At 49.8% G+C, this 24,691-nt stretch overlaps 2 protein-coding genes across 2 annotated transcripts; one reads left to right on the forward strand and one right to left on the reverse strand.

Annotated features, from left to right (window-relative positions):
* Positions 1-1,641: 1,641 nt before the first annotated feature.
* Positions 1,642-11,489, reverse strand: mei-41 (ATR serine/threonine kinase meiotic 41). The gene is given in 21 exon segments (XM_029111059.1): positions 1,642-1,818; positions 1,893-2,021; positions 2,111-2,218; positions 2,350-2,503; positions 2,614-2,777; positions 2,881-3,010; positions 3,154-3,329; positions 3,417-3,717; positions 3,825-4,036; positions 4,147-4,276; positions 4,362-4,576; positions 4,727-4,904; positions 5,062-5,372; positions 5,508-5,816; positions 5,818-6,011; positions 6,371-6,549; positions 6,642-6,743; positions 6,866-7,041; positions 7,187-10,768; positions 10,989-11,125; positions 11,426-11,489. Coding segments are annotated over 21 exon segments (7,128 nt in total).
* A 1,618-nt stretch (positions 11,490-13,107) lies between these two features.
* Positions 13,108-15,456, forward strand: cN-IIIB (cytosolic 5'-nucleotidase IIIB). The gene is made up of 3 exons (XM_003741856.1): positions 13,108-13,240; positions 14,394-14,613; positions 14,713-15,456. The coding sequence occupies exons 1-3, from the start codon at positions 13,156-13,158 to the stop codon at positions 15,320-15,322; spliced, it is 915 nt and encodes a 304-aa protein (XP_003741904.1). The 5' UTR covers positions 13,108-13,155; the 3' UTR covers positions 15,323-15,456.
* The last annotated feature ends 9,235 nt before the right edge of the window (positions 15,457-24,691 follow it).

A 24,691-nucleotide genomic window follows, 5' to 3' on the forward strand; every position in this document is an offset into this window, starting at 1 on the left:
GGTCCACACTAGAACTTAAAATTCTCTCCACCCTTGTGTTTGGCCGAGGATTCGAACTACGACGTACATGTTCACCACGGAGATCCCGGCATGGGTCTCGTGACTCGTGACCCGAATAAACATCTGCGAAAATCCAGATCTACGGAAGAACGCCTTCCCTTTCCAAGCCATCGGAATCTTCGATATTTCCTCTCTTCGCTGGAAAACCGAACGACCGTCGAGCGCTTCCGCGTCGCGACCTGCAGAGCTCTGATTCCCACAGCATTTCGATAGCTTCCAGCACCGTGGAGGATCCGGAAAGCCTCTTTACCCTAGAGAACACCCGCCCACAGAAGCTGAGGCTCGAGAAGAGTTTTACCGTCTGGAGCGCGCATTTGCAGTGAGGATGACGCCGGCCTCACGTCGGAATCTCGTAGTCGCTTGAACGATCGTGTTGCGTCATGTTCCGCGGTCTCAAGAGAGCTCAAGAGCGCGCTCTACTTCCATAAACCGCAAAACCAAGGTCAGGCCGCCCGCTCGCCGACTCCGTGAAAGACTCTACTTGTCTCACTCAGGCACTGCAGCACCAGACGGCACATCCATCGGCACAGATGGTCGAATTGAAACAATAGAACCGAGACCGCGACGAAACGCTTAGAAGCGGGCATCGGGTTACCATTCGTGGTTCCAGATTCAGCAGCAGGATTGCATTTCGGGCCCAGGCTAGGTTTCACTTCAAAGGCTCCGCGCCGACAGATTGTGAGAAGTCTCGAAGGAAGTTCTCGGAAGAGCAGTGTCTCTCCCAACTCTCCGGGATCTCAGCGCGTTTTCCAGAGTAGAGTAGAGTTCAGTCTCTCTCGCGAAAATTATGCTCGATGAACGGTGAGGGAGGCTCATATTCATTCATCTCAGCATCGAACACTCGAAGAAAACACAGAATTCGAAATCATATCATGTCGCTATCAGAGCTTTTCAGCGTGGATGAGCCGATTCTCCACTGGGTGATAGGTCGTTCAACTCACCACTTGGGCTTTGAGATTTCAGTTACGACAGAAAGAGTTGTGGCCGTAGGCTTTTTGCTTCCGCAGTGTGGCTCCGGCGCAGCTGATATGTGTCTCTCGGTGAAGGAGAGTACCGAGTTTTGGGTGAGGAGCTGCGCGAAATTCGAATCGTTGGCGGGAATTCCCCGATCAGAACGAGTCACTCTCAGGAGAAGCCCGTCGAGGAGACCACAGAATGAGGGACGTGAATGTCATTCGCATTCGCACATCAGCCGAGGGCAAACTCCTTGTCAACAACATCTCTGACAGAAACGGGAAATCGAGGAGCGGACCCCCTCATCGGCTCCCTACGACAAATCACGCTCCGGGTCGAGCCTCAGCCGTCGAGCGAGGGTCAGTCGATGCATCCCCCTGAAGGAGCTCGAATCCGCTGAGCGACTCCCGTAATCCTCGAAACATTGGAAAGACGGAAACACAGCGTGGTACGAGGATTTACGATGCCAATGAAAACGTGCTCTGAACTTTTTATCACAGAATCTTTATTCGCATTGGCTCTCACGGGAAGAAAAATTCAGAATCGAACCCAAAAGTTACTCCAGCAACTCGCTGGAGGTTCGTCGACAAAATGTACAGCTCTTTAAAATTATATTTACACCTACGTTTACACCCACGGTGCCCATCCGGGGTACATTCTCGCTAGTTTATCTAGACTTGTAGCCTCATTAATGAGTACAGCGACCTGACCCTCGATGGAGAGCGGTCGAGACATCGGGGGTTTCCCTCGGGCACAGAAAACCCCTTTGAGCCGGTAAGCGATTTCGGTGAGCTCGCGTTGTCCCTGGAAATCATATCGATGAGCGACGACAATGAACTCCGGAATCATCGAACTTCCGAACTCGGAATGTAACTCACCGGCTGATCTCCGACGGGAACGTCTTCTTGGCGACGCTTGTGACGCCACTCCACAAGAGGATCATGGACCATGGTACTCAGAACGCTCATTAAGGCATCTTGTTGCGCCCGCAAAATCCCCAAAGTCACCTGGGGAATACTCAAGTAGTCAGATGGAGAAAGTCAGATCGGGGAAACCCGGACAGGAATCGAGTAGATTGTGCGGGAAAAGTTCGTACCTGGCAACATTTTCTGAAGGTGCCCTCTAAACCCGTAGGTCCCATGGCGTCGACCATATTTTGAGTGAGTCGGAAGGGAACTTCCTCCGGATACGTCAGATCCAAGCCCTTCGGGAACGATTTGAATCGCTAGATGCGGCATAATGAATACACACGGGACGCTAATCCGAATGTCCGGCGACGCCTCATCATGAGACCTCCCGCCGAGGACTATGAACGAAAGTCTGCGGAAGACTTACCCGTAGGAAAATGAGGTTGAAATCCACGTGGACAACCTGACCCGTTGTGGTCTCTATGAGAAGATTCTCCCCGTGACGATCACCCAGTCCTAGGATGAAACCGACCATGCTCATGACCGCGGCCGACGACGAGAACATTTTCTGGGCTTGATACCTGATGATAGGGAATCGGGGCAGGCGAGTTAATCAAGGGGAATTCACGGGAAGCGAAGACCAATTCGGAATCAAACGCTGAAAGCATCTGACGCAAGTCTGGGAACTGACCACGACGGTGCGTCTGGAAACCGTCTTTGGAACCAGAAAGAGAGCGAAGGTTTGAACTGGGCCAGAATCCGGTCGAGAACCGCCCTAAGGCCAGCGATGTCCGAAGCTTTTCGCAGCGTTTCGACTTCTTCGCGAATTTTAGCGAAGATTTGACGGTGCGTCATCTGGAGAGCGAACAATCTCATTTTGTAGTCCGTGAGACGACTAATGGAACACGTTTTGCGCTCATCGATTCCGAGAAAGGAGTTTGTCAAGACATTCGCTTACGTTCGTGAAGGACCCGCTCTTGTTCGCTTCGTCGACGGCAGTGCTGTACGGCAGGAGATTATCGACCCATTCGAGAATTCCACATTTGTCATCGAGCGGAGAGACATTGTACGTCCGGATCCGCAATTTCCTGGGGAAAAAAATCGATTTTGAAGGAAATCATTGGGATAGGAAAAAAGGAACACCTCAGTTCGGCTCCACGGGAAATGAAGATTAAGTCTTGTGTTGACCATGGCTCCCCGGGACGTATTTGGAGTATAATTATGAAATCACCTGTTGTAGGCATCGGGTTCTTCCGAGAGGAACTTGTTGATGAGTCCCATGAATTCCATGAGACGGCAGTCTTTCCGCAAGTCATCTTCGGCTTTCAGCAGAAAACCGTATCGCTTACCGTCAGAGCCGATCGCTACGATTTTGCGAGGCTTCTGCAGCGACTGCAACACGATAACCTGGGAAGCGAGAATCGGAGGGGTTCCGGTCAGTTGCGTTTCTCCTGCGAGACTCGCCGCTCGGGTAATTGAGGAGGCAGCCCTCACCTGATCGTCTACGCGACTGAAAAATACGTCTCTCGGGGATGTCCCATCGATGGCGACACCGAGAACTCTTTCGGTGGGGATTATTATCTTCGAGAAGTAATTCCGAGCGAAACCGTTACTCAAACCCGGACAGACGGTTTTTAATGAAGCGATCTTGTCGCGCACATTGGCACGGCACAAAGACAGGAGCAGCGTCGTCATGTTAGTGATGTCGTTTATTCGGTCTTTCATTTCGGGGCTCTTTTCTTCCGCTAGAGCGAGGATCGCCTTCGCTCGACTGGACCTCTGTTTGTTCTCGTACCTGAGCGACATTCAAGATCAATATCTCCTCTCTGTGTTCGTAGGTAAATTCTATTGATCGCTAATCCAGGGTCATCGATGAAATTTCGAGACGGCGGTTTGACGTACCTTGTGGTAAACAAGAAATTCCAGAGGGCTCTCTCGGGGAACGCTCGAATAACTTGGCAGAGCAAGGTTTTCGTGAGGTCTACGACCCTCTTATGGGGGTGAACGATACGAGAGACGAGTTGACCCATAACAGCATAGAAAATCGAGGGACTCAATTTCAAAAGGTTCGTGGAAACCTTCTGATAGAGCACCTGCAGCCTCTGTTCATTCACCTGGAACGAATGAATATAACGAACGAATTATTTTGATGTTCTGTAGTATATTAGGAGAGGATTCGTTCCGAGAACATGTTGAGGGGGATCCATGAAGATTTGGAACTCACCTCATCTTTGGTTTTGGAAGCGTTCTCCGCGCAGTCGAAGAAAATCGTCAGAAGACGTGGCAAGGAATGGAATAGATGTTTTTGACCATGCTCTAGCGACTGGCAGTAAAATTGAATAATGTTATGGATGACGGGCGCCTGGAAGGTAGAATTCCCGTCATCGACTTCTCAAAGGAGATAGTCTCGATTTCCGGCCAATACGTGAAGCCAACGTCCGAAATCTCACTTTCTTGAAGTCGATTTTCGGATAGAGGAAGAGATCGTCGTAGTATTTAGCGAGGCGATAGTATCCATCTTCCCACGAGCTGTCGGCTTTCGCGACCCTCTTGTAGAGGTTCTGTTGAGCGTCCTGATCGACCCACGATGCTTCATGGGAGTATTCCGCGTGTAGGAGCCGGATGCGAGCCATCACACGATTCCGCTCTGGACGCTGAATTCGGCAGGAAAATTCACTTAGACATTGGATTTCGCTGACGTTCGTCGCACGACGAAGGACGAGGCCGATGCACCCATGGTACCCTCGCGCCTCGGGTCATCAGGGATGACTCAGAGGGCCGATTAGAAATCAGCTATTTCTCACCCTGGACTCGCCAGACTTCTGAATGAAGTCTTCGAGTATGTTGATCGAGGCCATGTGGTCTCCTTTGGCCCACATCAGTCGAGCCTGCTCCAGGCAGAGCTCTCCTTTGAACGAATCCTGTCCTGCATAGGAGTCAGCCTCGAGGAGACAGGTGTATGCGTGTTGATAATGTCCCGCTCTGTGGAGAAAATGATTCTGGAGGAAACGATTCGACCCCGACCGAGAAAGGACCGTCCCCGCCCCGCTCCCTTGACGGGCGGGAGTTCAGCCGGCGATTTCTCCCGCGATATAAGCGAGCATTCTGAAGAATGAGATTGTATAACCATTTGACTCACTCTCTGGCCAGTAGTGCGCTTCTCAGCCACAGCTCCGATATCTTTGGGTTCAGGATCGTCTGCTGCGAAGGCTGATCCACTGTGTGAGCGGCGAGCTGCAGGACAGCTCGACGGATTTCCAGGACACTCTCGGTGAGGACTGACGACGGTCTCATCCTGCGTTCGCGATCTTCCCACATGCCGATCACTTCGTCGAGCCGTTTCTTGAGTTCTGCTCCAGACGATTTCTGACCGTTGAAGCCAACGAGTTTCTCAACGCCCAGCCGAAGATCGTTCAACATGTGGAGACGCACAACCGTCGTGGGATAGACCTGAGGACAGAAGTTGTCACTGACGCACTCTGCCCATATTTATTATTGTTATGCTCTCTGAGCTACTCATGTATCGCTCATAAATCCTCGATGCATCATGACTCCGACATTATCGAATAATTCGCCTCCACACACCTGCATGTAGACTTCGGGCTGCAGACAAGCAGCGGTGGCTGGGATCATCTCGAATTGGCGTCGCTCGTCGAGCCTCGAATGGAACAGAGCTTTGTCGCCTTGCCTCGCGGCTGAGAGGAGTCTACCGACCGAGAATCCAAAGGTTGAACTCTTGGAAGATACTGATTTCTGACTCAAGAACTTGTCGAGACTGTTCCAGTCTCCCAACTTCCAGGCTGCCTCGACCCGGAAGGCGTTCCAGTCTATGGTGCCCTGGGGAGAAGAGGATCAGTCAAGGACTGGAGCTCATGTTTCCGAGCACATGTGGATTCGATCGATTTCGAACCTTTTGAGCGGTTGAGGTATCAGGAGATCCGTTGGTCATCATACCACTAGCGAAGGTCAATGCTGAGAGCGGTTGATGCAGCGCGAAGTAGCATTCGACGACTCCTTTATGGTATTCCTCGCGACCCCCCTCGACGTTTATCAATCTTTCGTAACAGGTCAGGGCATCTTGGAGTCGACCTGCGAACAGAGCGATGAGCGGAAACTCGAACGACTTGACGTTGCAATCGAAGACAGAGTCCGCTACTGCCGCCAGCAGGTTCAAGACTCGCCCAGGTTGCTCGTAGAGACGCTAATTGAGCGGACATTCCCATGGTGAAAGGCGGAGGAAAAAACGGACTATCAAGTGTTCCCTCCAGACAGTTGTCGATACACGAATTAAATTACAGAATATCGGGCATTGGACCATGTCTTCAATCGGGCGAAGAGCGGATAATCCGGGCGGACAAGGACTTCGCCGCTTAGGTAGCGTCTCTAAACATCACTCATTGTTATTTCAGATATCAATTATATTAATCATGATGAATGAAAATATTCACCTTGAGCTTTATGCTCGATGATTTTCTCTTTCAGGGAAGCTTCCTCTTTTCTCAAAGCAGCCGCTCCCGCTACGCCATCCGGATCGTTGAGCCCAACGTATATGTCTTGCAAGAACGTGAGATTGGCCTGGAGGGCGTCCGCGTTGTTCCTCAGGTACGTACTCAAGTGCTTGAGAGCTCTATGGAATTTACGTGAACGTCAAATCCAGCGATACTCGTCGATTATTATTTCAGAGCGGTCTTCACCATGAGGTTAAGGAGGAATAGTCACCTCGAGTACTCCTGGCAGTTGAAAGCTGCCCGCGCCATCTTGTCCTGGGCGATGTCTTGAACGAAGACGCACCGTCTGGAAGAGTTCGATTATTCCTCGAAACTCAGCCGTCGCGATCGAATATCTGCCCCCTCTCACGTTTGCCATGGGTGGGTTTCCCCGCCTCGATAGCGCGGAACGAGATGGATTCGGGATGGGCGGGGAGCTTGCAGAGATCAACTTGCCTGTCTGTATTGTTGATTCCCCTATCGTTCTCGGTACGGCTTGCTCGGTATCGCATTTGGGACGCTGTCTGAGCGACCGCATGCAGATGGCCCAAAAGTGAGAATACCGTTTGAGTCGCCATCAAGACCATTTTCTTCGAGTTCTGACCGCTAACACTACCGTCGAGCACCGCGACCTGTATCAGAACCATATTTTCATCTGGTGCATATTTTCCCCAAGATGAGTGTTCACTCAAGTCTCCGGCATGGTCTTTCCCTATTTCCCGGGAGGAACCTCTCATCGAGCCGACTGCTCTCACCGACTCTCGAACCTGAACTCACCACTTCGTCTTTGATCGAATCGATCTCCTCTTCGGACGCGTTCACCATAACAGTGGAGACGAGACTCGGGAGAATGTATTGAGCGACGGATATATCGTTGGATGCAATGAGACTGCAAAGATCCAACACATGGTGCTCGGTCGGGTCCTTGACCAGCGGGAGCAAGGACTTGATCCAGGCATTGATCCAGCTGCAGAAATCCTTCCCATGCGGCCCTCCGAAAAGCGGTCGATCTAATTCAGTTTTCTCGTGATCCATTTTTTTGTACTCGTATTTTGTACCGCTCAGCATTTTTATCACTTCTTGCTCGTGGTTCGCGAAAAGGTTCCACAGGTCTCGGTCGTCTGGTAGTCTATAGGTTTTTGATAGCTCTTGGATCGCATACGAAGCTTTGTTCTGCATGTCGTTGTGCTGGTTGTACGATAGGAATGTGTTCACGATCCGCTGTAAGAGTCCATGCGCGAAGTTCGAATCCTCCGTAATCAAGACCGGGACTTGCTTCGAGTCAGATTTCAACGAAATCCTCCCGGGATCCAGAGCCCCTATGTGCGAAAGACATTCCCCGACCAGAGAATGAATTTTCAAGTCCTCGGTCTGACAGCAGGCGAACAGTAGCGGGATGAGCTCGGAAACCAACTCGGTGCTCGAGTCCGAGTTGAGAAAATTCGAAAATTCACGGAAACTCTCAGAAAAAATTCGAGAGAGCCTCCTGAGCACCAGTTTCCGGATACTGACGCTCTCGTTGCTGAGGTTCGCGACCGAGTTCGCCAGCGATTCCCTGAAAGGTGTTTTCTCCGCCGAAAAGGCGTGACGCACAAAACTCGGTAACTGATCGGTCTCGAGAATGAAAGACAATCTGTGGAGTCGATCCGCGTAACACGCCTTATTTGCAACGAGAAGATACTCGAGAATGTCTCGGGCGTGCGACAGCAGCTCGGGCGTGCCCAGCAAGGGTACGATCGACATTACGAGATCTCCGACGATTGTGGGCAGACCCGACTTGTCGAGGGTTCTCACAAAATTGAACCAGGCGTCCGCACACTTCTGCAGAAGCTCGACGTCGTTTGCGGTGCACGCGACCGCCGTGCGCAATACGTAAAGGAGTTTTATACGGACTTTCGTCACGTACTGGACGCCCAGAAAACGGATGAATTGACCCAGACTCGTTAAGATCTGAAGTTTCTCATCCGACGAAGCCTTCCTGATATTCGTTTCGTAGAGGAACAGGATCCCGAGGAGGTCCTGGTGCTCGCATACGAAGTCCCGGATCTGCTCGTCGCTCCGCAGATCACGACCTCGGATATGCGCAACGTATCGGATTCCTTTCTTGACTCCGTCTTCTTTCGTCGGTAGATAAGTCATTAATTCGTAGATGATCTTGTGAGGACCTCCTTCCGTGAACGCTGTTTTCCACTCGGCTCCGAAAGCGTACCGCAGAAAATCTTCGCATTTTCTTTCGGCGCCGTTGTGATGCGTGAACAGATACGCCACGATCTGTGGGAGGTACTTGGCGATCAAAGCGATCAGTTTGGTCTGGGTGTTGTCGAGGCTGACGTTGCTGCTCAACTTCGCTATGTCCCGGACCCGTTGCTGGGCCTCTTCCCCACCATTCGCCACCAGAAGCGGCAAGAGAAAACGATGCAAGAGATTGAGGCAGGGTCCGACGGTTGCGCACTCGGCGTCAAAGACACTCGAGACTCCCTCCATCACTTGCTGAACACTCCGCGTTGACGTGGCGAGGATGCTGCTGTAGACGCATTGGGCGACGGTTTTCCGGTTGTCGAGTAGGATCTGCTTCAGACTGATTCCCAAATGCCTACTCAGCCAGTGCACTTCACTGAGTCCGACGACTCGGAGGTTGAAGACTTTCGAACAAACGGCATTCATCAGGTACTTGAAGTAATTCGGATGTAGCGCAGGTCTCGCCGCCAGTATCCTGCTCACTAGCATGAGACCTGTCTCGTATACGTCGACGTTCTCTTCGTAGAAAATTTCCGTAAAATCAACGTAGGGTCGCAACTTCGAGTCGCTCCGGAGAACTTGATAAATTGCTGTGATCAAACCAAGCCGTAATAGGTAGCTTCTCTGTGTGACGAATATTTCGAGTAAGCTGTCAAGGTTGTCCTGGTTCATTTTGATGTGGAAACACGCGCTCACGATCACTCTACTCCTCGATTCGGGAGTCACGCACTCGCTCCTGAGGATTTTTATCACGTACTGGGACAAAATTTCCCCCAAGTTCTCGTCCACGAGCTTCGTCTCGCCCCGAGAACAGGAGCAAACCTCTTCGCCGAGAAAAACGCAGGCGATGTTGCTCAGCTGCTCGGCCAACCGAGAAATTTCTCCATCTTCGAAGTGATGATGTTTCAGGTCGTTCAGGATCTCCCGTAGGTTATTCCTGTGGAGATGGAGCGTATCGATAACCGGAAGGATAACCTCCTTCCGTTTGCAGGCATCGCTGAGCAGGGATTTTTTCACGACGCTCTTTACTTTGTTCTCGGGCAGCATCGCAACCAGAGCTAGACTGCGCGAAATGAGATTCCTGTGCTGGGAGAGCTCGTGCACGCTCAAAGTGATGCCGTGCCTGTCTTTTAGGAAAGAAGCGGCGTGCGGACTGAAACTCAGCAGCGGGGCGAAGACCAGATTGGTGATCGTGGTTTCGGAGGTCCTCGATAAGCCGGACTTCAATAGAACTCCACAACATTTCACCGCGTTCTCGAAGGCGGTCACGCTCGATATAGGGAACAGTGACTGGAGATACATCTCGACAGTTGTTCGGACGACATCGGTGAGATGCGGCATGCGACACATCAGGTCGTATGACGGTAGAAGATTAGGCTCGAAAGGAATCTTGCGCACATCTTCCGACGAGATAGTTGGATTTTCAGCGATCAGTTTCGATGAGTCGTCCAATGGAAGGAGTGAGGCCCAATGTGGTCGCAGAGCGTTCGAGATACTCGGATTTTTTCGGACGGAGAGTGCGAGCCACTCCACGATAATCGGCGAGAAAGTTTTCTTGGTCTTCGGCCAAGTTTCCATCAAAACGGCGATGTTGTCCGCCGTTAATGACTCTCGTTTGCTCAGTCGTTCGAATAAATGCAAGAGTTCGGACTCGACTTGGGGCACTCGATTGTCGTCAGACAAGTGCTTCAGTAGGACGACGCTTATGTCGACGACGTGCTGCTTTACTGCGGGGACCTTGGCCTGCATCCTGTAAACTCCTCCCAGACAGCCGATCCACGCTCGAAGGAAAGAAGGTTCATCATAAACCGATTCGAGGCATGACATCAGCTGATGGTGGAATGAGCGAGCATCCAGATCCGGAACGAAATATAGGAACTCGCCCATCAAGTTGAGCAATATTCCGCGAACGAAAGGAGCGGTCTGGGCTGGGAAGTCGACCTCGGAAGGATTGCCGATCGGTAATTTCATGTGCATCCCGAATAGAAAGTTCTCACGGATGGTCGCAAGGATTCCGAAAGCGGCGCAATCTTCTTTCTCTCCAAGAAGTCTCCGGAGAAGATGCAATAAGAGATTAGAAATAGTTTCGACCGACTGCACGCTTCTCGCCTGGGTCATGACCTGAAAAAGGTTATGGTGTCAGATCGCTCTGCGAATGGTCTGCTCATCCTGACCCAGTCGGACGCACTTTCCCGGTCTCAGCTCGTTCAGACTCCACTATTTTCGAAAGAAGAATTCTCAACTATGGGAAGAATGGTCCGCGCTAGAGACAGAGCGTCGTGATTCGACAGGAGAGCTCCTAGAGCCCGGAATTGAAGCATCAAACGAGGGGTCATCTCACCTTCACTACGAAATAGGCGTTGAAATGCAAAGTATCCGCAGCGCCGATGTCCGTGGTCCCGGAAGGCGAGAACGTTTCGATCATCGTATCGATAATTTTGTAGAAGTTTTCATAATTACTCCGATGATACGAATCAACTGTGGATTCAAACGGCTTTGCAAAACCTCTAGTCGAAAAGAGAGAGTACAATCATGGTTCGAGTTTGTAACCGTCATTAGATATCAAGTTTCGGAGTCCCCCGTGCAAATGGAGACATCCTCTGCAAAACCATATGATCGGAGAAGACTGCCGAGAATTCGAATTGATACCATGAGTTGTGGAGCAGAATTTTCGCGAGCGGAATGACCGCGAAATGCGGAGAATCGGTCACGTCGTCGACAACGAATAATGAGAGTTCTCGCGGAAGCGAAAATATTCATTTAGGCTCTTTAACTCACGCGAGTCCGAATCATTGAGGATAGTAAGGATGGCATTTCGGAATTCGGTCACTTTCGGATCCATGTCGATACGAGACACCGGAGCTCGAATTTCTTCTTCTCACAGCATAGTTCTTTCAATTTGAGCACTACGAACACTACAGATAAAATCACAGGGTAAATGAAAGCCCTTTAGGCCATTCTGTAAACATCATCGAAAACCGCCATTTCGATCTCCGAATGTTGTCGAATCTGACATCCCGACTTCCGGGTGCACCTAGCGCAGAACTCATGGGATACGACGTTTTCGGCGCTCATGCCCGTCGATTGACGCGACTCTGGAGTATCGAGGCTTGGGCTCGATTTTCTCGAGATTCTCGCTCCCTCGAGGTTGCTGGATATCATCTGCATCTTAGAAAAGCTTTTCCGGGTGTTGCTGGGCGGTTCTGAAGTTCTGAAGCAATCGCCTAGCCACCCGCTCTCAGCTGCTGATTCGCGCGGTGCAGTCTCGAGATCAGACGGAGTCCTCCTCTTTTTGCTGTTGTCTGAACTCAGCTTGAGCGATCATAAACTATTCCGATTCGACTCCCATCCGATGAGGTCATTCCTAATTTATTTCCGAAATTTCATGACAGGCGAACCCATCGGATATTTCCGAAGGCCCCATCTCAAGACCTCTCGAGATTCGATGGAGCTGAGGGACAGGATTCATTGTTCCGGGAAATAGGTGTCGAGGACTTCAGTCTAAACGTCTAAACATCGCATCAACTCGGAGTCCAGACGGTAGGGGACTGATGAGGCTTTATCCCTGGGTTGTCTTCTCGCCTCTCTCGGCTCTTCTGGCCTAGATGTATCGGGTGCGAAACGAGTAACGGAGATGCTCCAGCTTCGTCGATTCACTGCAACGGAGCCAATGAAAACTATACGTACGGTACTTCCTCTGATTGGAGAGCATGCTAGGTTAGAAGGGCAGCTCATGGGAAATTCGCCAACCAGTGGAGTGCATACATAAAGAGATGAACAGTGACCGATGAAACACAGAATCATACTTCATCGGTGCCCATTCGATAATTCTAGTATTTTTCCCGCCATTGCTCGACTGCTCGACGTAGTGAGCTCGGGAAGAGTCCGGTCTGTCACGATCCTAGTGAAAACATTCAAGGGCGTGCTCTCATTGGATGGTGCCTCAGCTGGAGTTTTGAGAACTGGGGGTCATGCCCTTCAATCAAAAAAAATACGGTGTACCGCGCATGGATTTTTTCATGGGGGTGGCGGTCGATGTATTGTCGGGGAGGCGGTTAGATGAGCGAGCGCTTCTTAATGATGGTGGGTCTGGGGAAACACAACCTCCAAGGGGGAAGATTATTCTTTATCATCGCTAACGAACGCCGAAACCCTCATCTGAGCCTTTCCTGTGCGACTCGCGCGAGTTCTCCTGGCGCCTTGCTCAAGGGTCCAGCTGAGCTGAAGTCTGGGAAAAGGATAGATCGAGTCCTGTTCGGCGGCCGAATGCTCCAGATCGACCTTCGCAGCCACGGCCGATTGAGCGATCTCCGACACTCAATCGATCCAGCATGTTTGAGACAAGATGGAATATAGAAGAATGCTCCGATCTCGGACCCTCCTCCCATGGTCAACGCCGACTCTGGGCGAGAGTGTGTTATTGACCAACGAAGCAGACGATCCTCCATGCTCGAAAGCTCATAGCATAGCGTCTCCGCGTACAAGTGTTCGATTTTTCTGGGTTCATCATGGAGTGGCTCCAGGATAACCCCAAGGTTCGAATGAGAGATCCGGCTGGCGTAGCGAAGAAGATACATAAACTAATCCAAGATGGTAAGATCAACTGGAGATCCGGCTCTAGCAGCCGAAGCGCCAGAACCTAACACATTACGGTATCATTGCTGGAAGCCCGTGTCTCCAGGCGTTGTCGACTGACATTCTGATGCTTGCAATATGTCTTTCAATCGAAGTGCAGGGAAGGACGCAATCAGCTCAGATTCTAGGTTTTTCCCGTTCGGGGGACGCGAGAGAGGCGCGCGCTGACGATTCCCGTTGCGAATCGGCAAGACACTGCCTAAGCGCGCGAAATCTGCATGATGTGGGCTCGGGGAGGTTTTCTTGACCGCGACAAGACGGGAGCGAACGTAGAATTCCCACAAGCGAGCCCTCAGACTCGACAGACGTTCATAGAAGAGCTGTCGATCACAATCAAAAATTCATATACCTAGCTGCGCAAACAGATTCGGATGCTTAGTGAATCATTTCACCCTCTTCACTGAGCGCGGCGGCCTGTTGCCCAGCCTCAACGGTACGAGATGAGGGAATTTTCTCTGAGACCATCTCGTTGTTTTGTTCCCTCGTCGAAAGTTCTTTCGCGTTCCTCGGAGGGTCATGGGCGGCGATATTGCATCTTTTGATTTCGTGTCAGAGTGGCGTATCGAAACACTAGCCGAGAGGAGATTGCTCAGCCCGGGGAAATTCGTGAATTCCGAATGCGCTGCTCATCGGCTTCGTGACATTGTCCACCGAGTCGACATCGATGTCAGTTTTTTGAGGAATCGGCAATAGTCTCCTCATAATTGGAGCCATGAGGGCGAGGCATATTCCGAAAACACAGACGCTGCACAGGAACTTCACTAGAATTCTCGAGTCGAGTTCATCGTTCACAATGAGATTTGTGAATGAGCTCTTCTTTGCTTTGGATGCCGTCCCCGTGTTTTCTGTTTCTTGGAGTCTCTCCGGTTCCATATGACAAATATTCGAGAGCAGCTCCTCCTGATGAGGATTCTCCGGTCCGATAGAGATTATCGGCGTCCCTCTCCGCGCCGACCGTTTCTGTCAGCAATGTAGGAACCGAGGCACTCTGTCCGCACTACCGCATCGTTATCTCGTTTGTCTGACGCTGAGTCTGACAAAACGCTATCCTGATTCTATTGGGTTGAAGGAATATTGAGTCATTCGCTCACGGAGAGGTTTTCTCCTTAAGGTCCACAAAAGCTCCAAGTTGTGACGGACTACGATCACACGCTAGCTCGGAGTCACTACCAAGGGAGACCGGTCGGGACTTCGTACTGTGTATTCGAAGCAGATGAGAGTGTCTCCGAGGATTACCAGACGGAGGCAGCCCGACTGAAGAAGAAGTACCTACCGATAGAGTTCGATCCAAACTTAAGCGAAGAGGAAAAAATACCGCACATGATTCAATGGTGAGTATCGACACCGGGTATTTGGGTCGGTACGGAAGACGAAGGGATTGGAGAGCAATACCCTAGGAGACGCTCTCTCACTCGTTCGGGACGTTTCAGGTACGCGGAGAGCTTCGACATTATCCTGAGCTCGGGAATCAATGAAAACCAACTACCAGCTATGGTTCAACGTGCCGACCTCCATTTGAGATGTAGAACCCCGGAATGCTTCGAGTTTCTGAATCAGCAGAAGGTCCCCATCCTCGTTTACTCGGCTGGTCTCGGGAACATAATCGAACTATCACTGAAACAGCAAAATGCCATGAAAGGGAACGTGACCATCATAGCGAACTTCTTGGTCTACAAACCGGACGGAACGCCCCTGAAGTTCGCCAGCGACTCGGTGCTGCACTCGTACAATAAGAACGCCTCGCATCCGATGACCAGAGATTACTACAGCAGTGAAAAACTCCAACAGAGAAATAATGCCATTCTAATCGGAGATTCCTTGGGCGACGCTTCGATGACGGACGGTGCCCCTTGTTTAAAACCTCCGCCGGCGGGACACAGCACTGTTTTGCGGATCGGTTTCTTGAATCGGAATTTCGACGCGAGTCTGAAGCGGTACCTCGATGCGTTCGACATCGTTTTGGTGGACGATCAGACGATGGATGTCCCCTTGGAATTGTTCAGGAGAACTTGTTGCGATGCAATCTCGTCTCAGACGTAGAGGAGCAAAGCGAGTAAGGAATATAATTAGCTCCAATGTTTCGATATGTGCTCGACCTTTGATACTGAGCAGGGAAGGTTCCTTGCTGATGGAGATACCCCTCCCGGTCGTCTGATGAGTGGAGGAGCGTTCGATAATAAATGGCCCAGGTGGGAATAGTTCGGTGCCTTCTTTCCCAAAACCCGGGGACCCTGAGTGCATACTAATCCCGCGCTGAAAGCACTGGCCTTCGCAGAAAGGACATGCGCATGCAATCTCAAGGAAAACAGTATCTGATTCTCTACATGTTGACTTTATTCATCTCATGCTATAAGATAGGGGTATTATGTGGAGAGTTTCCGAACAGTTAAGACCGCTGCTTCATCGCTATCGTCATCATTATATTCATCATCGTGTTCGCTCAGATCACCGGAAATTACAATAAAGGAGATAGAGTGGCATGTAGACATTGAATGGTAAAGATGTAAAAATCTGGGATTTCGTTTTTAAGACTTTTTCCAACCATCTCCTTCCTGTTTTTAATTTTTTCGCTCCAGTTCATTTCCATCCTCGCATTATCCCTGTTCATTATCGATGCCAGCGACAGGATCGAGAGCATCTGCGCACATCGAATGACTCGGATGGATCGGAGAGAAACTCCCGAGGGAATTCACGACTTACGAGCAACAAAAATCTCGGTTGCTGCTCCTTCGGCGTTTTGGTTCGCAGAAGGACGAGAAACGTCAGTCAATCGAGAGTTGAGAGTGAATTTGGGGTACTCAGAGATTGATCCTCATCCAACATGATGAACATTGAGCTTCTCTCCGGTTGGACTAAATCCGTCTGAACAGCGATTGAGTCGGTCGAAATTCAGGGACAAACCCAGGAGATCTGATAATTACTCATCCGTTCCGATGACTCGATAAGTGCCGTATGCTTCGCTGTCCAGTCAGATCATTATAATTGTTGGTAGAATAAGATCACAGACGGAAATGACGCAGCGGACGACGATCGTCCGCTTCGGCCAGATCGATGTAGGCTCTTGCGGGAAGACTCCATGGAACATGTAGAAAGTTGACAAAGATAGCACTTCTGTATCGGGAAGATCTCAGCCCGGAGCTTATCACCGTCAGTTGCTCGCCTGACTGGTTCCAAAGACTCAACTATTATAGCAATGCCCTTCTGCAACTTCGTCCGCCCTTAAGAGACTTCACAGTGCTCGAACAGAACGTTTATCTTCTCCACCCTCGTCTGGATTCGGGAACCGACGCCGTCGCCCGCCTTGACTCAATCAGGGGTCGATAGTCCTTGACGACTTCGTCCTTGAGGATTTATACCCCGCAGAAGGGATGTACTTCTGTTGAGCCTCGACTCAACGTTTCCGGAGGTCTCGACCCTCGGGAGTAGTCCTCCTCTCGGCTTGCGGAAGGAATGTGAGAATTCAGTTGACATGAGACAACTCGATCTGGCCCGATCGATATAGAAGGAGAAAAAGAGGGGCTTTCGACTAAAGACTGGGATGAGACAAGACCGTGGGACGGTTCTGATTGAATCGATCTTTGCATTGGATTTCATGCCGAGATTTATCGGACTCAGGAGGGGCCGTTAGCGTGTTTCAGGAGAATCACCTTATGCTCAGTGTTTCTGTCGGCGGAACAATACAGGGTTACCGGTTCGAAACTCTCAAATTTATTCAGGTGGTTTATGTTGCTCTCTCGGAAATGAACAGCGGCAGCAATGAGCTCTCTAGAACTGGAAGCTTTTTCATCCTCTCTGCTGTGATACTCTATGGCATTCACTGCTGGTAATACTGAATGGTTTCAGGTTTAGTACAAGATGATGGTTCCCGCATCGATTCGATATTCTTTCCGCGTCAAATCGAACTCAACGCGATTACCGCTGTGGTTGCTGCTGACTGTCCTCTTATTAGGTTGGTTGGTCGATAGATCTGTTCGTAAGTGTTCGTGTAGTTTCATGAATGTTTGTCGGTGTGTATCTCCATCGGTCGGAGTAGGGGAAAGTAAATGAACTGGTCTTCATGACAAACATCGCGTCTGAAAATCATAATGAACTAATAATAATAATTATAATAATGATTATAATCCGTCGAGGTCTTTATCATCATTGTTATCGTTATCATTATCGTTATCATCATCATCGTTTTCGTGAACATGATCGTCGTCGGCGCCGACGTACACAGGTATCGACTTCATCGTGATCAAGGTTAGTTAACAATGTTGTTGTTGTTTCTATTGTTGTAGCTGGTTTGTGAATCGGGGAAAAAAGGATGCATAAATAAAAAAAAAGCGACATTTGGTATAAATCACAGATGGCGTTTAGCCAACATTCTCTTTCCACAAAGTTGGCAGAGAAGCTGATGTACAGCTTGAGAGAAAACTGTACTTCATTCTTCAAACTGCAAACTCGTCTAAGCAAGACGTTTGCGCTCGGATGCGATGTTAGAGCGTCCGAACTTCCAGGTGTGATGTTGTTGTTATATTTGTCTTCTGATTTTTCGCTATCCCGGAGGAAGTTCAAGCAGTCGTAAGGGCTTGAACTTACTCGACAAGTCGAGTTGTTGTTGTTGTTGTAGGAATGATAGCGGTAGTATTCTGTGATTTGCTTCTTTTCCGGCTTTGAAAAAAGTAAATGTCGGTCCGTTAATCGACTAAGGGAAATGGATCAAGATCATTATCATCGTCGTTGTTATCTGCTCAAAGGATTTTAAATCCGAGCGTCCGCGCGATGTGTTCGAGCCCTCAGGGAGAGCGCAGCGGATCTCTGTGGATGAGTAATGATGAGGATCGAATGAACTAAAATATTCATCGAGTCAAATCGTTGGTACATTAGCTACAAACGGGTTGTCGAAGCGATGATGCTCGCCGGAAGCTCCAGTGCTGACTCTTCAAACCTCCGGACTTGTGGTCCGACCGTCCGGTTTGACCGCGAGTTCGATTCATCCACTCAAGACGGTACACGTCGATGGGATCGAAGAGGGAGAGGAACCGGGAATCCGGGAACAAACCAGGATCAGATGGAGGGACGGGATGGAGGCCGACTAGAATGCGCCTAGTGCTTTGAAGGAGCATATCGCTACCGACTTTCCCAAACTCAGCACGAACCCTGCACGTCGAAGAAAAACCACGAAACCGATTGTCGATTGAGGGCGTCGCGAAAGAGGAGAAATCTTCTCAGTTACCAAAAAAGGTACGAATTTCCCTCGCTTTGTACAGTAAGTTCACACGTCAAACACCGCAAAGCGGGAAGTTTTTTTTCACAGAGGCCAAACTTCTCTGGCGCAACCTATAACTGGGGGATAAGGACACGGCCGGTCACGGACCGGACTGGAATCAGTAGGAGGGTCGGTAGAGAAGGGGATGGAGGGAATGGGTTTGAATCGGGGAAGATGTCGAGGTTTTGCTCTACAAATGTATAATTCCTCTTTTCTCTGTTTGTACAGCAGCCTTGAACGAGGGGAACGAACAAACAAACAAACAAACAAGCAATAATTCAGCAAGCGACAAACCGCTTGCCTAGTCCACGCTCAATCCAGAAACAGAAAGAGGGGAAGAACTTCGGAAAAACCCAAAAACAAACTCATGATTTTCCTTTCTCTCGCTTCCTCGCTTACGCTCTCGTTTTTTCCGCTTTGGCCGCAAAAAACAGCCGATCGGACACACGCTAGTGAAATTATCGGTAGCCGCTCTTCGTCACGAGAAAATCAAAATGTGAACGAAAAATCATGTATGAACACAGTTTTTGTTTGTTTGTTTGCTTGTTGCTTTGTGTCACTTCTGTGGTTTACTGAGTATTTTCTGAGAGGAACGGGATTGATCGGTGATGTCCGTTTCGTTTGAAGTATTCCATGATCGCTGGATAGTAATAGTAGTTGATGTCTGTCCCCGTGAGAACGTTTCATGTTTGTCGATCTGTCATTTCGGAAACACGCGACAGCTCTCGGAAGAGATCTTCGCAGCCCGATGAACGTGTTTCAATGTGTCCAGCATAAGGATTCGACAGTGCGTCCGACGTGTTCGAGGAGAATTGAAGACGTATTTCCACGCAAATTATCGCCACAGTAAACGTGTCACCACCATTGATACAGTTCATGATTCACATCCTCATCATTGTCATCTCCTTCGCCATAACGACGGACACCGTGGATGAATGCAAGGCCGCATGGCTAGAATGATGGATGATAGAACGAACGAATCGATGAAGTAGCATCAGCATCATCATAAGCATAAATAGTAGCAGTCAGTGTCTGAATGTTGAGGGACTATACGGGAATTACATTCATAAATGTTTTTCGGTAGATAATATTGTTCATCATCATTATCGGCATCGGCGTCGTATGCGAACTGATTGGAACACAGTGTTTTTGGAAATGGGTGGAACCATTTCAAAAGCTCAACGGATCGATTGCTCATAGTCTGAGCGAAGGCCCCGCTGAGCTGTTCGCAATGAGTTTCGCTTGCTGGCCCCTTCAGTGAATACGATTGTTTCCTTCGTTATATGGAAATAGAGGTATCTAGGATACAAAGTCCGGCCCGAGTGTTCCGTAGGTTCGAACGCGTTCGTCCGTCCGCTTCGTTGACTGCTTTCTCGTAGTCGGAGTGAAAGGCTTATCTCAAACTGCAGGAGCTTGTCGATGGCGTTAGCCGTCGAAGCGACATGACTGAGTGAGAGATGAATGAATGAATGACGTACGAGCGAACGGACGAGGCCTCGGCATACAAGCTCACTGACGTGACAGTCGAGTTGCCGGATCACGGGGACGAGCGTTTGCAGACGCGAAACTATTAGGTTCAATAATTATTATCATTGTTATCGCTATTATCTTGTTTGTATGAACGCAACGTAGCTAGAACACAGGTGGTGAGAAACACACACAGGTGACCGGGCGGATGTTTCAAATTTTCTTTCTGAATCACAACCCAACCCACCTTTTGTTGAAGCCGATTCCAGCGCACGGGCCATCGGAGACCTGCCTCTTCTCCAAAGCCCCAACGTGCATATATGTATGTATCCACGGGTTGCAACTGCCGCGATGCCACAATATGCTTGATCGCCCATGTCTCTAATGAGAGGGACGTTTTCACACTGTTTTTCGTTGATGCGATTCCCTTCTTATTCCGTAAACCTGCAGTCTGAGCAGCCTTCACGACAGCCACTCATGCAAAGGGGCCACATGTGGGGTGGGTGAGGGGAATCCCGAAGGGAACCATATGCTCCCGACATATGGGGACACAGGTTCGCAAGGAGGCGATGAACACAAAGCCGTTTCATAGAATGATGATCAAAGTGTGGAAGAAGAGTCGAAACCTAAGGCAGACTTTCTTCGTTCGAGTCGAACATGGCGTTTCACTACGTTGCAAACTCGATTGTTGCTGCCATTGACCTCTCTCGATCGTCATGAATATTCTTGTATCTCATGCTGCTGTAGCTTAAGCCGCTGCGAACAACAACAGCTGTATGGTGACGCAGAAGCGGGAATGGTCCTGTCAGAACCAGTGTCGCTAAGCTCTCAACACGAATCGGTGTTGGTGTTGTGAACGCTGCCCGTTCTGCAGCAGCCGTCAACAGTGATCGACTTGTTGCTTTTCATGCTTCCGCTGTTGTTGTTCTCGGTTCTCAATAAGCCAACGCTGACTCTTGCAAACGGACGAAAGCCGTTCGCATCCGAAGCTTGACGCAGCTGCTGTCATGGGTGAAGGATGAAACGGCAATGGATACAACAAGGTGGATCAACTAACTAGCTAGCTGAATGGCTGGCTGGCCTAGAGAGATTTTCCTTTGGTTGCAGTTTGCAATAATTCTAGTTCAATGAGCTGTATCGACGATGGGGCTCATACCACCATTATCTGCGATGCTGTTCTGTTGTTATCTGTAGGTTATTCTCGATGTTTCACTGCCAGGAGGTCGTTAGTGTTGACACACGTATTACAGCTGTCTGGAGTGTGTGGTGAGCGGTCGAACGACCGTAACTAATTCATCAGCTTGGAAGAGTAGCCGGTTTGTTGGAGAAAACAATTTGACTGCTCTACGATGCCGGTACAGTGAGAACAGTGGTATTATTATTAGTCGTAGTATTAGTAGTAGGAATTGTTGTTTATTAGTTGATGAAAAAGTATCCGTAGAGTTCTTTTAGCATCAGAAAAGGTAGTACGATGATGGTATGTGGGGTTAATATGGGCGCAGATTACTTGTCGGTAAGTAGTTAAGTTGGATAATGTATGGATAATTGTTGTTGTTATTGATGTTGTTGTTGTAATTATACCATAAATATGAATAATTATTATAGTCGTAGTAGTAATACTTTCGAGATTCGTTTGGTCTTTGGATATTGGACGTTGGATAAGGTTCTTTGTTGTTAGTTTGTTGGCATGTTCTTGCTTATCGTTTGGTCAACAATCGCCATACCGTCTGCTCAGCTGACATTGGACAACAATGCGCCGAGAGATTATTCAACAGCTGAAGAAGTCAGACCAGCAGCAGATTTAATCGGGGGTGGTCGGTACTTGCGTGAATCCGCTGTCAGGTCCTTCTCCGAGTGGTTGGGTAGATCGAGGCGATTCTGACTAAGTCGATTGCGACGACCGAAAACAGGCGATGCAAGATGTTTCTGTTGTTCGCTTCGCTACTGTTGTTGCTGCTGTTTTCGTTGTTGTTGCTGTTGTTATTGTTGCTGTTATCGATGTCGTTGTTGTAGATGGAACAAATTTAGCTGTTGTTTTAGATGATGGTACGCTCTTTGTTTCAGTTGATGTCACACATATCTATCGATGGGTTCGATAAATGTCGATTATAACAATATGAATACACATATCTGATTCGATGTTCGTCCATTTGGAGCCTTGGCCCGCGAACTGCCGACCGGTATCGATGGTCCACTAACGAGTCGTCCTTTGCCCGGTGTGGTTCCACTGTGGTACGGCCAACCGGAGTAACGGGGCTCCAGTCCCGTACCACAAATCCGGCGGCGGCAGATTCTCAGCAGGGCTCAACATTGAGAAGGTGTCATTTTGTTAATCGGTTTGATTGATGAATCAGTTTTGAACTTGTTTTTCCTATCGTGTTTCGAAGGACGATGTTAGGACCTTAGCGGAGCCTTCCCCTCTCCGAGGCGGCTCTGAGGCTCGCATGTCCTTTTTGCGGATTAGTAGAGAGTAGTAGTAGTAGTAAGTATAGTAGATTGTTACTTGAGAATCGATTTAGAAGAAGTCGGTCCTTCTTGAAATGACCGTTCTAGCGCGTGGCTTTACCCTTTAAGCTCAGTGAGCGGCCTTGACAACCATCGTATGTCCGACAATTCAAGTTCAGTAAGTATGTATTATTATAGGTGGAGTGTAGAAACCAGACAGTCATTTCGTTCCAGGTTCTCTATCTCGTCCAGTCTGGCCGTCTGGGTGTTCGTTCTGACTATCGACTGTGGTAGTAAGCAGAATGATGAAGATGAACACGGCGGCCACCCGCCCCAGTCGCGGTTCTTCGTTAGGGGAAACGTCGAAGCGACGAACTGGGCAGGCGCCTGTTGTTTTTGATGGGTCGCCACTCACCTCGCAGTAAAGGGCTTGCAGAGCGCCAGAACTTGCTCACTCACTCAGAGGAATATACAGATTTGAGTCAAAGATTTCTTGATGAATTGATTGATAGGTTGTAGAAGAGAGATAGTGCACGTTAATTTCATATCGAGGCTCTTTCTCGCCGAAGGGATCAACGACTGGCCGCTCAGATGATCTGGTCGCTGCTTGATGATGCATCATCTTGGATGATCTGGTTGGGTTGATTTTTTCTGTCTGAAGATTATTCTCGGTGGCTGTTCGAACTGGTGGCCGTCTCGGACAACTCGAGCGAGAGTGTCGAGAAGCTTCAGTCGGTGATTTTGCTCGTTGTTCGGATTGGAGTACTTCGAAGTCAGGTCGCGGGATTTCTTCGAAGAAGACGGAGACAGTCCATTGAGTTATTCGTTGCTAAAAAACAGCCACGCGAATCGCCGATAGTCGACAATCGAAAGCGATTCGTTTGCGGCCGTCTGCTCCTGATGTTCTCCTTTCGAGAATCCCGGCTTCTTCATCTCGTGATCCGTGTGCGAGTTGACCTTTCTCTCTCAGGGGAAGAGATCACGGCTTATCGTCGCTGTCGTTATTGATACCGGACTCTTGGGCGGGTCGTCAGAGCAACGAACGAACAGTCGCATGAGCGAACGCACGAACGAACGAGCGTCCTCGGCCCACCTTCGAGCCGGAAATCTCGGCACAACAGCCGTGGATCCACGTCCTCAGGATCCGGCGGTGAGAGATCAGCCGGATTCGACGAGAGATCGAGAGAGGAACGATGCCGCAACTTGGCAGTTCCGACATCTCCGGTCAGCGGAATCGCAGAATCGGATGAGAGCGATCGATTTTCTGGTTGCTCCAAGCCCAGTTCGGATTCGGTGGATAACAATCGATTTTCCATTAGTTTTGAATTAAAATCCCAGTCTCTGTCGGCCAGTGGTTCATCCCGGAGAGCGGCTCAAAGCGAAAGTAGCGGTTAGTTGTTGTTGTTGTTGTCCTTCTTAATGGAACATCTCTTCTTCAGGTGGTTTTCTCACCCAGCGCCCTCTATCTAGTTTCAGGAATCTGTCGAATAGCACTTTTTTGGCGTTTTGATAGCCATCTGCACTTTGCTTGGTGTCTCCGTAGGTCGGGCCTACGAGATCGCTTCGGCCGAACTGTTCGGCAACCTCCTTGAACAGTGTGAACAGCGAAGCTTTGGAAACCCTTGATTCAAGATTGGTGCCACTGCGGTCTTGACGCATGCCTGTGCCCGAGTTGGTGACCTCGGGGCGTTCGTCGCCCACGCACCAGTTGATCGAGTAGGGTTTGGTTTTCTCAGTGTCTCTGGGCGGATTGTGTCCGGAAACACAGCCCAGAATCGGATGTTGCAGCGAAAACAGTGGGGGTAGTTGCGAGTTTAGCGACGGCTCCCCCTCCAGGCGGCAGCACACGGCGCGTGAAAGATGGCCGTGGTGATACAGGTTCCCGAGCGTTATGGAGGATAAGTACACAGGCTGAAGGAAGTGAGACAGTAGACCTCCTTGCATGCCGAGCACGTTCCAGCGTGCTATCTTGTCCGAGCAGCTCATAGTTCGAAGTCGCTCCCCTTGGAGGATTGCGTCCCACGTTTGATAATCGGTACTCACGTCCACGGGTACAGTCCCTTCGCCAGCCTCTAGCTTGGTCCGAAGGAGACCCTGACAGCTCTTGGTGAAGAGCGGATGATGCGCACTCGAAGCGTCTTCCCCACATTGCTTGTTCTTGTCATCGGGCTTCGTGGTGTGAGCGAACAGCGCGCCGTCGCCGCAAGGGGCCGTCGAAATGTACAAGTGGAACGACACCTGAGGCT

This window comes from Galendromus occidentalis, unplaced genomic scaffold (genome assembly GCF_000255335.2).
Source record: "Galendromus occidentalis unplaced genomic scaffold, Mocc_1.1 scf7180000077213, whole genome shotgun sequence".
In the NCBI taxonomy this organism is placed as follows: domain Eukaryota; kingdom Metazoa; phylum Arthropoda; class Arachnida; order Mesostigmata; family Phytoseiidae; genus Galendromus; species Galendromus occidentalis.

Bases quoted from the DNA above. Each gene is read 5' to 3' on its own strand.
- cN-IIIB (XM_003741856.1), top strand. From the start codon at position 13,156: ATGGAGTGGCTCCAGGATAACCCCAAGGTTCGAATGAGAGATCCGGCT. The intron at 13,241-14,393 runs GTAAGATCAACT...TTTCTCCTTAAG, and splicing joins ACATAAACTAATCCAAGATG to GTCCACAAAAGCTCCAAGTT. The intron at 14,614-14,712 runs GTGAGTATCGAC...GGGACGTTTCAG, and splicing joins ATACCGCACATGATTCAATG to GTACGCGGAGAGCTTCGACA.